The 15,701-nt window shown below is 25.9% G+C and overlaps 1 protein-coding gene across 1 annotated transcript; it reads left to right on the plus strand.

Annotated features, from left to right (window-relative positions):
• The first annotated feature begins 12,580 nt into the window (after window positions 1-12,580).
• LOC132313352 (abscisic acid receptor PYL4-like) lies at window positions 12,581-13,667 on the plus strand. The gene is made up of 2 exons (XM_059812080.1): window positions 12,581-13,027; window positions 13,125-13,667. Exons 1-2 carry the CDS (start codon window positions 12,680-12,682, stop codon window positions 13,431-13,433), a joined length of 657 nt encoding a protein of 218 aa, XP_059668063.1. The 5' UTR covers window positions 12,581-12,679; the 3' UTR covers window positions 13,434-13,667.
• Window positions 13,668-15,701: the final 2,034 nt, after the last annotated feature.

The raw sequence follows: 15,701 nt of genomic DNA on the forward strand, positions 1-15,701 counted from the left end.
TAATTAATTAGTAATGTGAATTGAAGTATGAACAAGGGTTATTAAGGTGTAAAATGGAAGTTTCTAGGGTCAACACGGTCCCAATAATATAACAGCTAAGCTAAGAAGACAAAGTAGCGAAGCCCAGCCCAATAATTAACTGGATTCCAACTGAACCAATGACTCTAAAAACATTTCGGCCTTGTTTGGCTGAGTCTTCTATAACCTCAAAATGATATAATTAAACATGTTTTCAAATACACTTTATAATTATGGAAATAATTTTTTGTTTTTGAAAAACTAAAAACAAAAAACAGTACAAAAAATCCTGATTGGTTCAGCTTTTTAAAAACCGTTTTTTGAAAATTCAGTTATAAAAAACATGTTTGTAGAGAACAGTCTTTTATAATTATCTGGAAACTGTTCTTTGTTTTCTGAAAATTATTTTTAGAGTTACAAACCAAGCACACACCCGTATTTTTCTTTCAAATAAAAATAAAAACTTAAAACGAAAACGAATGCTAAGAAGGCCCTAGTGTATATATATATCTATATCTATACTATTATTAAATGTGCGAAGTGTTTCAGTATTTCAGTATTTCAGTATTTATTTATTAATTGATATAAATTCTATAAAACTCAAAATTACCTAATAAAATTAAAATTCATTCAAATTCACAAAATATAAAAAGAGTTTAATTCAAATTACAAAGTCCCACATTGAGTTAAAGTAAAAAAGATTACATGAAGACCTCTTATAAGACTATAGAGCTAAAGAAATAATATTTACACCTTATCGGCCTTTTGGCTAAGATCAAGTGTAATACTAAATTTTTTTGGGTCGGCCTTTTAGCTAATCTTTCTTGGTCTTTTGGCTAAGATCAAGTTCAGTATTTCAGTATTTATTTATTAATTGATATAAATTCTATAAAACTCAAAATTACCAAATAAAATTAAAGTTAACTCAAATTAACAAAATATAAAAATAGTTTAATTCAAATTACAAAGTCCCACATTGGTTTTAAGTAAAAATGATTACATGAAAGCCTCTTCTAAAACTATTGAGCTAAAGAAATAATTAAAAAATATTTATTAATTAATACAAAAAGAGAACTCTATCACATATAAGTATATAACCCTTGTATTTTTAATAAAAGAAAATATAATTTTACAAAGATATATCTAAATAAAATAAAATAATTTCTATAAAATTCTACCACAAATTACATATTTAAAGAAAATAAAATATAACCTAGGATCTCTTAAAAAATATTTATTAATTAATACAAAAAGAGAACTCTATCACATATAAGTATATAACCCTTGTATTTATCTATTTTTTATGAGTTTTTTAATAAAAGAAAATCTAATTTTACAAAGATATATCTAAATAAAATAAAATAATTTCTATAAAATTCTACCACAAATTACATATTTAAAGAAAATAAAATATAACCTAGGGTCTTCTAAAAACCACAAACTCCATATAATAAATTTTTATATTAATTTCAATCTAATGTATAATTGAATTTCTATTTTAAAATTTAATTAAAAATTAATATAATTGAATTTCTATTGTAAATTAAAAATTATACTAAATTTCAAATTATCTAATAAAATTCAAATTACAAATTATCTAATAAAATTCAAATTACCTAAAAAAATTTGTTACTTTGCAAAACTCAAATATTTCACTATTAAAATAAAAAATTATTATTTAATAAAAAATAAAATATACATATTTCAGTATTAATATAAAAATATAAAAGAATTTATTAATTTACGAAACTTAAACTCTATCACCAATTTCAAAATATTTTAGTATTTATTTATTAATATAAAATAAATACTAAAATATGAAGACAAAAATTTCAAATATGAAGACAAAAATTTTATAAGTTACAAAAATTTTATAATGTATAATTAGTATAATTGAATTTCTATTTTATAAATTTTGGCTAAAATCAAGTATAATACTAAATTTTTTTGGGTCAGCCTTTTGGCTAACCTTTTTTGGTCTTTTGGCTAAGATCAAGTGTAGTACTACTTTCTTGGCTTTTGTGCAAAGAGTTTCAGTATTTATTTATTAATTGATATAAATTATATAAAACTCAAAATTACCTAATAAAATTCAAATTAATAAAATATAAAAAGAGTTTAATTCACAATAAAGAGTTCTCATTAATTATTATATCCCACGATATATATAATAGTATTTCAGTATTTAAATTATCTAATAAAATTAAAATTAATTCAAATTAACAAATATAAAAAAAGTTTAATTCAAATTACAAAGTCCCACATTGGTTTAAAGTAAAAAAGATTACATGAAAGCCTCTTATAAAATTATAGAGTTAAATAAATAATATTCACACATTCTCAACCTTTTGGCTAAGATCAAGTGTACCCTGTTAAAAGATGCTCATTAGTGAAGAAGAGACAACTAAAAGATTGTATTTTTTTCAAATATCTCAATAAAAACTAGACTCCAATAATTCAAGCAAACAAAAACTAGACTCCAATAATTCAAGCCTACAATTTTATCAGAATCGTTGGAATAAAATCTGAAAAATTAGATATTTTGTTTAAAAAATTGTTCTGTTATATATGGCGCAGTCTCGTACCTAACGCAGTTAACTAACTAAGATCTTTAGGAAAAATCTGTGGACAAAAAGTTCACCATATTTTATATATACATACAAGAAAACAATTTACTTCAAACATGTTTACAATCCATTTGCCGCACAACTAGAATCCTGTAGTTATTATTATTTAAATAGAACTTCTCTTTGATGAAAATTATTGGGTCGGCCTTTTGGCTAACCTTTCTTGGTCTTTTGGCTAAGATCAAGTTCAGTATTTCAGTATTTATTTATTAATTGATATAAATTCTATAAATTTCAAAATTACCTAATTAAATTAAAATTAACTCAAATTAACAAAATATAAAAATAGTTTAATTCAAATTACAAATTCCCACATTGGTTTTAAGTAAAAATGATGACATGAAAGCTTCTTATAAAATTATAGAGCTAAAGAAATAATAATCACACCTTCTCGGCCTTTTGGCTAAAATCAAGTGTAGTACTAAATTTTTTTGGGTCGGCCTTTTGGCTAACCTTTCTTGGTCTTTTGGCTAAGATCAAGTGTAATACTACTTTCTTGACCTTTGTGCAAAGAGTTTCAGTATTTATTTATTAATTGATATAAATTCTATAAAACTCAAAATTACCTAATAAAATTCAAATTAACAAAATATAAAAAAGAGTTTAATTCACAATAAAGAGCTCTCATTAATTATTATATCGTATAGAATAGTATTTCAGTATTTAAATTACCTAATAAAATTAAAATTAATTAAAATTAACAAAATATAAAAAGAGTTTAATTCAAATTACAAAATCCCACATTGGTTTTAAGTAAAAAAGATTACATAAAAACTTCTAATAAAACTATAGAGCTAAAGAAATAATAATCACACCTTCTCGGACTTTTGGTTAAGATCAAGTGTAGCTAACTTTTCTTGGTCTTTTGGCTAAGATCAAGTGTAGTACTACTTTCTCGGCCTTTGTGCAAAGAGTTTCAGTATTTATTTATTAATTGATATAAAATCTACATAATAAAATTTAAATTAACCAATTTATCTATTTATTATTGTGAATTTTTTAATAAAAGAAAATCTAATTAGACAAAATTATTAATATAAAAAATATTTATTAATTGATATATAAAATAAAATAATTTTTATAAAACTCTACCACAAATTAGCTTTTATTATGAGTTTCTTAATAAAATTAAATCTAATTAGACAAGGATATATTTAAAGAAAATAAAATAATTTTTATAAAACTCTATTACAAATTACTTATTTTATTTTCAATAAAACTCTATCAACAAAGATATATTTAAAGAGATTCTATAAAACTCTAACACAAATTACCTATTTATCTATTTATTATGAGTTTTTTAATAAATGAAAACCTAATTAGACAAGAATTATTTAAATAAAAAATATTTATTAATTGATAGAAAAAGAGTTTTTAAAAGAATTTATATTAAATTCTAACACAAATTACCTATTTATTTATTTATTTATTTATTATAAGTTTTTAATAAAATAAAATCTAACAAGACAAGAATTATTATTATAAAAATATTTTTTAATTGATATAAAAAATAAAATAATTTTTCTAAAACTCTACAATAAATTATCTTTTATTATGAGTTTTTTTTTAATAAAAGCTAATCTAATTAGACAGGAATTATTAAAATATAAAAATATTTATTAATTCATATAAAAAGAGTTTTAAAAATATTTTCTATAACACTCTAATACGTATTACGTATTACAATTTTTTAATAAAAGAAAATCTAATTTTCAGAGTAAAATACAGAAGTTCTACCAAAGTGTTTCAGGATTTATTTATTTATATAAAAAATATTTATTAATTGATATAAAAAGAGTTTTTATCTATACTACTATTAAATATTCAAAGAGTTTCAGTATTTAAGTATCTATTTATATTAAAATATATTTATTAATTGATATGAAAAGTGTTTTTCTAAAAAAATAAAAAATAAAAAAACTTTATCAAACTCCAAAATCTATCTAATAAAATTTAAATTAACCTATTTATCTTTTAATTATTACAAATTTTTTAATAAAAGAAAATCTAATTAGACAAGAATTATTAATATATAAAATATTTATTAATTGATATATAAAATAAAATAGTTTTTCTAAAATACCACAAATTAACTTTTATTATGAGTTTCTTAATGAAATTAAATCTAATTAGACAAGGACATATTTAAAGAAAATAAAATATTAAATGCGTAAAAAGTTTCAGTATTTCAGTATTTATTTATTTAAACGAAAAGTATTTATTAATTGATATGAAAAGCGTTTTTATATGTAAAAAAAATAAATAGAAGAAAAAAATACTCTATAAAACTATTAAATCTACCTAATAAAATTAAAATTAACCTATTTATCTATTTATTATTATGGATTTTTTAATAAAAGTAAATCTAAATGTTTCAGTATTTATTTATTTATTTTAAAAATATTTATTAAATGTGTAAAGAGTTTCAGTATTTCAGTATTTATGAATTTATATAAAAAAATATCTATTAATTGGTATGAAAAGAGTTTATATATATATATATATATATAAACTCTATAAAATTCTAAAATCTTTCTAATAAAATTCAAATTAATCTATTTATTATTATGAATTTTTTAATAAAAGAAAATCTAATTTTCACAGTAAAATACAGAAACTCTACCAAGGTGTTTCAGTATTTATTTATTTATATAAAAAAATATTTATCAATTGAAATAAAAAAAAGTTTTTATCTATACTATTATTAAATGTGCAAAGAGTTTCAGTATTTGAATATCTATTTATATACAAAAAAATATTTATTAATTGATATGCAAAGAGTTTTTTAGAAAAAAAAAAAAAAAAAAGTCTATCAAATTCTAAAATCTATCTGATAAAATTTAAATTAACCTATTTATCTATTTATTATTATGAATTTTTTAATAAAAGAAAATCTAATTAGACAAAAAATATTAATATAAAAAATATTTATTATTTGATATATTATAAAATAATTTTTCTAAAACTCTACCACAAATTAACTTTTATTATGAGTTTTTTAATAAAATTAAATCTAATTAGACAATGATATATTTAAAGAAAATAAAACAATTTATATAAAATTCTATCACAAATTACATATTTTATTTTCTATAAAACTCTATCCCACTAGATAAAGATATAATATTTAAATAATTTCTATGAAATTTTAACACAAATTATATATTTATATATTTATTAAGAGTTTTTTAATAAAAGGAAATCTAATTGGACAAGTATTATTAATATAAAAAATTATTTATTAATTGATCTAAAAAGTTGTTTTAAAAGAGTTTCTATAAAACTCTAACACAATTTACCTATATATCTATTTATTATGAGTTTTTTAATAAAAGGAAATTTAATTAGACAAGAATTATTAATATAAAAAATATTCATTTAGAATTATTAATATAAAAATATTTATTAATTGATATAAAAAGTGTTTTTAAAAGAATTTCTATTAAACCCTAAAACAAATTACCTATTTATTTATTTATTATAAGTTTTTTAATAAAAGAAAATCTATTTAGACTAGAATTATTAATGTAAAAAATATTTTTTAATTGATATAAAAAATAAAATAGTTTTTCTTAAAAAAAATTTAGAATTCTAGAAATTGAGTGGGGGCATAGACCAAGAATTGCAGAAGCTCTGCCAAAAAGTTTCTGTATTTATTTATTTATATAAAAAATATTTATTAATTGATATAAAAATAGTTTTTATCTATAAAATACAGAAGCTATGGCAAAAAAGAGTTTTATTATTAAATGTGCAAAGAGTTTCAGTATTTCAGAACTTATTTATTTATATAAAAAAATATTTATTGATTGATATGAAAAGAGTTTTTTTTATTTTATTTGTTTATTTGAAAAAAGAACTTTATAAAACTCTAAAATCTATTTAATAAATTTCAAATTAATCTATTTATCTATTTATTATTATGAATTTTTAAATAAAATAAAATCTAATTAGACAAGAATTATTAATATAAAATATTTATTAATTGATATATAAAATAAAATAATTGTTTTCTAAAACTCTACCGCAAATTAGCTTTTATTATGAGTTTCTTAATAAAATGAAATCTAATTAGATAAGGATATATTTAAAGAAAATAAAATAATTTCTATTAAACTCTATCACAAATTACATATTTTATTTTTATTTTTCTTAATAAAATTAAATCTAATTAGAGAAAGAAATATTCAAAGAAAATAAAATAATTTCTATAAAACTTTATCACAAATTACATATTTTATTTTCAATAAAACTCTATCACATTAGACAAAGATGTATTTAAAGAGTTTCTATAAAACTCTAACACAAATTATCTATTTATCTATTTATATTTAAAGAAAATAAAATATTTTTTTTAAAAGAGTTTGTATAAAACTCTAATACAAATTACCTATTTATGTATTTATTATGAGTTTTTTAATAAAAGAAAATATAATAACTGGACAAGAATTATTAATATAAAAAATAAAATAATTTTCTAAAACTCTACCTCAAATTACCTTTTAGTATGAGTTTTTTAATAAAAGAAAATAAAAAACAAGCTATATATGAATATATTTAAATAAAATAAAATAATTTCTATAAAACTCTACCACAAATGACAAATTATTTTATAAAACTCTACCACAAATTATCTATTTTATTTTCTATAAAACTCTATCACATTAGACAATGATATATTTAAAGAAAATATATAATAATATAATAATACATATAAATAAAGTATAAAAGTGTAAAGATTTTAGCATTTCAGTATTTATTTTTTAATATAAAAAAATTATTAATTAATTTTAAAATAGAACTCTATCACATATATCTAATCGGATAAGGATATATATAAATAAAATAAAATAAAATAATTTCTATAAAATAATTTAAAAATATATAAAAAGAAAAATTTCATAAATTATAAAACATTCATCACGTGCATCGCACATGTCTTTTACTAATATATATATATATATATATTAGCTGCATTAAGGCCGAGAAATTCTCTAGGTAAGATATACATAACAAGGAATAAAAGAAAAGGGTAACGTTACAGCATGATTTCATTGTTTGGTCTTTTTATTCGGTTCGTTATATATATTTATTGGCTTCACAGATATTAATTTTTGACTCCTAAAAGAAGTTTTGGGATGCATATTTATACCATCTTCAACAAGCAGTGTTGGTGCTTACATGTGCTATGTTATTCTTATTATCATCACAAATATGACACAAAGTGAGAAGAGATATCTTGCTAAAACTTGTACTCAAAATTATTAATAATGATGTTAATATTCACAATAACACAGATGTGACACAAAACACAAAGTTCAATTAGGATCACCGTAACGAGCAGAATTTCACCCAATTTATTTATTTACTAAATAATATTATTTATTATAATTTATACCCATGAAATTAAGTATTTTTAATTGAACCATTAACCTATCATATTTTACAAAAAGAATCCAATTAAAATATCATGTATTGGAAAGGTGTGGTGCACTAACTCTGGCATTAGTATGTGATAGGTTATATTTAATGGTTACTGTCTAACTGACAATCACCACCATTAATTAAACATTTTGATTGATCAAAAAAAAAAATTTACTATTATACATTTTGATTGATCAAAAAGACAAAACTATTTCAACCGATATGCTCTTAGGCATGGCCATACATAACATAGAAATCACACTTGGAAAGAGTGGACAATTAACTAAAACAGCGAGTATTATAAAATGATCAAAATAATAATTACTTCTTGTAATTTTTCAAAATATTAACATTAATGAAAGTGATTGTAATTTATCCATATATATGAAATAATTAATTTTTGGGTAAAAATATACGTCTATGAATTCAAAGAAGTGGAGCAGATGGTCAAGAAAAGCAAATGGAATGACGGTTTATGAAGGTGGGGGAAAATGGATCAAATGAGTGTTGGTATCTGTCTATCTCAGTCGAAGGGTTGATTTTAGATATTTGAATGGTTCCAAATGTTGATGATGTCAAGCATGTCATATGAGATAAATTTTGATATAAATTCCAAAACAAAAGACTGGACCATCCATCCGTCTTTGCATGCTCATGGTCCCACTTAAACAAGTTGTTCAAGACCAATACCTCCACCGATCTGCAAATAATTTATGGAGAATTAATTGTACGTATTCTTATTAATGTTAATAATGACTACTCACAATAATTCAGGGATTAGGAGTAGAGAAGACATCTTCAATTTTGACCTAAATTACGGGTCCGGTCCATTATTATTCCTAACCAAAAATTAAACAAATTTTCATAGGACTAGTTCTTTCCCGCATCAAACCCTAGGGGGATTAGCTTGGCGTAGTGACAGAATTTCAAAATAAAAATCTAATAGAAGTTCCAGTTGAAAACCTTAAAATCACATGTTAAAATACCAAAATATAATATTCATTTTGGGTAAACTGTTAAATATTATATGTCCAAAAAATTGTAAAATTGATTACAGACAATTGAGTGTCACATAGCTACGGGTGCCACTCATTGTTCAGACACCGTACTAGTCGTTTGTCTCAAATAACAGGATTAATATTGAGGAACGATCTTTTCTCTCAACATCCTTATAGCTTGAAGGATTATCACCAGTGGCCAAGCCACATTGGGGACCAGTGGGGGCAATTATCGTCATGTGAATTTTCTTTTTGTTTTATTTTTTACACATTAATCCTAATAATTGTTAAAGTGCCTCACTAAACTTTTAAAATATTCATAAAAGACTTTAAGAAAAATTTGCAAAAATCAAAATGATCTCTAATTTTTAAACTCATTTTGCCCAACAAGTTTTTCAAAATCCAAAAAAGCCCTATGTTTAAGAATCAAAATTTAGAAAGACTCCTCATTTACGATTGAATTTCTATTATTTGTATTTTCTACACGCAAATCTTGATAATTATAAAAGTTGTCCAAATTGAGCTCCTAAAAATTCACGAAAGAAAAACATCTAAAATTCACAAAGACCCCTCATTTTCTAACTCATTTACCCAACAAAATTTTCAAAATTCAGAAAAGACCCATGTTCTTTTTCCTCTCATGAGTTCCACAAAATTTTAAAAATCAAAATTCAGAAGAAGAAATAACCCTCCATTTCTATTTATTATTTTGATTCAAAATTTCTTATCATATTAATTCCCACTAAACTAAATTTCTGACTCCGCCATTTATCGTAACTGGGGGTATTAAATGCAAAAAAGAGGTAGAGCCATTTATGAGGATGACAATTGAGCTTTGACAAGAAGAAACTGCACACACAAGTAGAGAATTGGTGGATGGTTGGGGTTGTGTTGGGTAGTATCTTAGTCTAATTTGCAATTTGTTACTTAGTGCAACTACAAAACAACGTGGCAGACTTAACTACATGATCAATTAAAAAGGAGTTGTAGAGGAAAGTTCCTACAAACGACAATATGAAGTTGCTAAGAACAATATATTTGTCCCAGTTGCACAAAACTCTTCTATTTTTTCATTTTCAATCTTTATTCTTAGAATCTTAATAAATAATAGATAACATCAACTGGATGGGGTTTTCTTTTCTTTTTTCAAAAATTAATAGTTACGAACTTTGAATGCAACTTTAAAGGATTTTATTATCAAATTTATATAAATTAGTTTAAAGCGGGAATCTTCAACCCAACAAGCAAAAGAAAAAGTGAGTTGGTGGCTACAGTCAAGTTTTGACACCCATGCAAGAATTATTATATATTAATTTTAGTTCTTGAAGGGGGAAAAAAAAATAATAATAATAATTTAAAATTTCTCTTGATTGAACATAGTTAAAGTAAGATAATTTATATGTTTTCGCCTACCATTTAAAACTGTTTTAAAACCAATTTTCTGTCATTCAGATTATTAATTTCAGTATGGATTTTTTGTGGGATAATTTGCAAATTTCATCATTAATTTCCCTTTTTTTTTTTTTTTTTCTTTCCTTTTACTCTTATTGTTATTTTAAAACGCACCCCCACCCTCTTTGAGGGAGGAATTAATCTCGTCAATAATCCTTAAACCTTACTGACAATAAAAAAAAAAAAAAAAAAAAAAAAAAAGTTACCACATTTGAATTGTATTTAGAAGCATGTTGAACTATTTAAATATTAAATTCACTTTCATTATTGGGTTTTCTTACATTTTGAAAGAATTATTTCATAATTAGACCATAAGATCTTCTAGAATTTCACTTTCATTGTTGGCTTTTCTTAAAATTTGAAAGAATTATGTAAACAATTAGATGTATTCTGGTATAGTAGTCTAATAGTAGTTAAACTAAGCATAAGAGAAAATGGAAAATTCAAAATGAAAACTTGAAGGAACAAAGAATAGTACTAGTAGTAGTCTTAAGCTACAAGTGGGGAGCGTCTCTATTTAGAGCTTTGAATTGTTCATAAGAAGACCATGAAATAGCCTCCAAGTTGTCACCATAAATTAAGGGAAAAAAAGAGGGAAAAGGGCCAATTGCATGTATAAATATGTGATTGCCCTTGCATCATTGACCATCATGCTTTTAGGGATTTTGATGTTTACCCAATCACGCCAAATATTAAGCTCATGCATCACTCGTGAGTGTGTCCAATGCATATCTTGGGCCCAATTGTTCCATGTTTATACACTACTCGTGCTGCAAAGTACAAACCGCGCGTATATATATAATTTGATACATATTTGAGTTTACAGTAGACAATTTGTGAAATGTTACTTGCCAAATAAATAAATAAATAAATTAAATAAATTTATAAGATAGGATGGAATTTTCACTTGGAATATTCATAGTAAATTCTAATGATTATTACTAATGTGTGTGTATGTGTATATATATATATATATATATATATATATATATATACATATACATGTATGTATTTGTTGAGAAGTAATGAGAGAAGAGGACGGGTAAAAGAAGCTCTAAATTTGTCCGACTCTGAATATGGACCTGGACCGTGTGACTGAGAGGGCAGTGGATGCTTATCTTATCCTACGATTTACGCTTCTTCCAGCAACTTGATCTGCCATATGCCTATCTATTTGCAGGGGCTATTGAGCTATTTGTCCCCCTTCTTCAACCACTATTTACATTATCGCCACTTTTATTTTGGTCAGGGGGAATCATTCTTAGGCATGGAATGACTCATTTGCCCCCATTGCAACTATTTATTATTTAAGACAACAAACTGGTAACCCATAATAGGACCTGGATGCACCTAGTAGAGTATGAAACATTTCCATTTCTGAAAGCGGAGAGTTTCAAAAGGTTTCATCAACCACGTCACCGGCCTAAGCCTGCCCACATCATACTACATTTTGGAGCATGCCAAGCAATATGCATTTTTTGTTACATTGCCACTAACAATTGTTATGGTTTTATGTTTTGTACTAAGATATTTTTTAAAATTTTGAGTTATTATATTAATTACACACATTGTCACATATGATTTTTCTTCGTTCTTATCCAAATAATGGTATATGACTTTCAAATGAAGTTATTAATCAAAGAAATAAATATATAATACAACTTTGAAAAGATAAACATAATAAAAGTGATTTAATTATGAACAATCATATATATATATATAAAGCAAAATTATTATCAAAGGTCTTTTCCTCATGTATTTTGCCTACAACTTTTTTAGATTGCATTACAAAAGAATCTACTAAACTAATCTTGTGAATTTATGCTTCAAATCTTCTAGTGAGATTTACTTAAAACAGAGAACAAGAATTATTAAGATCCGTTGGAAGAGGTCAAAATTGTAATTTCAAACATGGGATACTTTGGTAACTTCATTAGACCAACTAGGTCTTATTTTATTACTCTCACATGAAGTTTCATTAAACCCCCCGAGTTGGAAAGTGACTAACCCAACTATACCCTTCTCTCCCTTTCCCAATATATATATATATAATATACACACAAAAACCACACATCCTAAAGTAACTAAACCCCCTAGACCTAAAGCTACAACTCTTTGTTTTTCTCTCTCTCCCTAAAACAGAATCGAAACTCATAAAAAATGCCTGCGAATCCACAAAAATCATCTCTTCTCCTCCACAGAATCAACTATGCCACCACCACTAACACCAGCACTTGCCACAAACAATCCCAACAACAGCAGCCCACCACTCTCCTGAGGCGGAACCCTCTAACGTGCACCACCCCCGTCCCAGACTCCGTCGGTCGCTACCACATCCACACCGTCAGCCCCAACCAGTGCTGCTCCGCCGTCGTCCAACAAATCGCCGCCCCTCTCTCCACCGTGTGGCCCGTCGTCCGCCGCTTCGACAACCCACAAGCCTACAAGCACTTCGTCAAAAGTTGCCACGTCATTTTCGGTGAAGGCGATGTCGGCACCCTCCGCGAGGTACTCATAATTACCATAAACTTAATCTATTGATCAATTACAAGAAAATGTTAAACACCATTTTATCTGATCAATATATGTTCGTCAACATCTTCAGATACATGTTATCTCCGGCCTTCCGGCGGGTCACAGCACCGAGCGGCTCGAGATTCTCGACGACGAGCGCCATGTCATCAGTTTCAGCGTTGTCGGCGGCGATCACCGCCTCGCCAACTACCGATCGGTGACGACTCTTCATCCGACACCGGCCGGCGATGGGACCGTCGTGGTCGAATCGTACGTCGTCGACATACCGCCAGGAAACACGAAGGAGGACGCTTTCGCATTCATTGACACCATCGTCCGATGCAACCTCCAATCGCTAGCTCAGATCGCCGACAACTCGGGGAGACGAAACTCTTTATGAGTATAGAAATAAAAAGAATCAATCAAAACATGAATTTGTCATTGTATATGATGTGGGTTTGGACTCGTCGGGTTTCAATGTTTTGAAGTTGTTCGTTAGTTCTGAAAGTGGCCTGACCGGAGGGGCATGTTTTGAGGCTTTACCATCACCGCCGGCTTATAAATTTATTCATAATTTTATTTTGTTGATCTTTTGTACTTATCAAACAATAATGACATACACCCATTTCTGAAATTCAAATTTCCCTTTATTTTTATCACATGCCATTTTTAATTCACCTGACATATATGGAGAGAGGAATTAAGAAGTATGAATTCACGTTTAAATGGGCGACCTTGATGGTGAAGTTGTTAAGGCGGCTGCGAATGATGCTAATTAAGTAATGTAATAATGCTTTTGAAGTGATGAACACAAGAACATGGAATATTCTCTATCTCATTAGAAGATACTTTGTGTTTGCTTGAGGTTATGAAACTAAAATTAAAATTAATTAGAATACAAACCAACCCTGTTTTTGACCATTTTTAAGATATAGGGCTTCAATCCTTCTTAATGCATCAGTGGTTACACTCAATTAATTAGCATTGACAAGTTGATTCTAAAGGAACGGCTAACTAAAAGATCGGCCCAAATTGCACTGTTGATAATAACTGCATTAATTTTTGGATTGATAATAACTGCATTAATTTTTGGATTAACAACGAATATAGTTTATGCATAATGGTTGTGATTCATGAATTTGTTGTTTCAGAAAATTATATTTTATATTTTTCCAGCTGTAATCAGTACTTATATCAGCAGGGGGAGAGTACTTCTATTCTTAAAATATATGAATAAATGTGTATATATATATATATATATAGATGATTCCTAACAACTGCCCTCTTGCAACTTGACTTTATAATAACACAACTGGCTGTCAAAAGAAAGAGCAACTTGCTGCAACTTGTTTTTTTTGTCTTTTTTTCTCTTTCCAGTACTTTCTCTCTCTAGTCTCTACATGTGTGTGTGTGTGTGTGTATATAAAAGAATATATCTAAATGCAAGTTGTTAGCGCTCACTCTCTCTTTCTAGATGTTTGTGGTGTGTTTTGTTTTTCTTTTGAATAGATGAATGATAAAGGGTTGTTTTATGCAAGTTGTGTGTGCAAGTGGGCTTAATAAGAGGTGCTTTAAATGATCCTCCCCGTGCCGCTCTTGTCTACTTATGAGTGCTTTCACGTTACCCATATGGCCATACCATATCATACCATGCCCTTCTCCTCTTTTATTCTAGTGTGTCCATAATAACATATACATATACCTTGTTTCTGACCTTTTGCTTGAATTGACCACACAACACCTGCACCGCCCTGCAACCAACTTGCTAGCTCATTTTTAGTTTCAGATCCAAATCTCACAAATTCATCTAGATATCAACCCTCTTGAGTCAGAATATATATGTATTATTCGTCATTTACATAGATATGTGCACCGCACAATGCTAGTGTATTAGTAGTCATTCACATGAATAGTTATAGTTCGAGCTTATTTATTATTCATCATTTTTCTCGATCGGCGTATTATTTCATTTATATGAATCCTTATAGTTGTTGAGTTTCTTTATTTTCTTTTTTTTTTTCTTCTCTAATTTAATATTTATAGAATAGATAAATTGGATTGTCAAGATTAAAAAATATATATATTATAGTAAAATTATTGAAAATAGTAAATAATAATTATGGTGAACATTTTGTTTTAACATGGAAAAGAAAGTAGATTTCTTATTATCACAGGACATGATAATTGTTTTTTTTTTTTTTTTTTTTACGTACAATCTTAGAATAATGAGAGGATGGTAGACATTTTATTTAATTTTAATGTGAAAAAGAGAGATTCCTCTTATCACATTAGTAAGTTAGTAACTGGTGACGATTTTTTTTCTAAGATAAATGACTCTTAATTAATTGATTAGTTTAGTATTGAAAACGTTGATCTAACATAATATTAATGGCATTTGATAACCGACGATTAAATATTTCTGGTAATCCAATTATGAATTTTTGATTTTGCAAAGGATTTGGCGGTGGAGAGCTTTCTGACAGTGATGTTCCGGTGATAGAGAAGTTTATACCAAGTGGTATACAAACAAATATATAAATATACACACACAGGTGTTTGTACTCTTCATTAAAGATAATTCAGATTTTTGGTAGCAGAATAAATATCACGAGGGCAGATTAGAATGCCCTTTTAGTCATTGGATTGAATAGACTGCAACTCTCTTATA

The sequence above is a fragment of the Cornus florida genome, unplaced genomic scaffold, assembly GCF_030987335.1.
Source record: "Cornus florida cultivar Cherokee Brave unplaced genomic scaffold, ASM3098733v1 CherokeeBrave_3.0.0_Hap2_Chr06, whole genome shotgun sequence".
Classification (NCBI taxonomy): Eukaryota; Viridiplantae; Streptophyta; class Magnoliopsida; order Cornales; family Cornaceae; genus Cornus; species Cornus florida.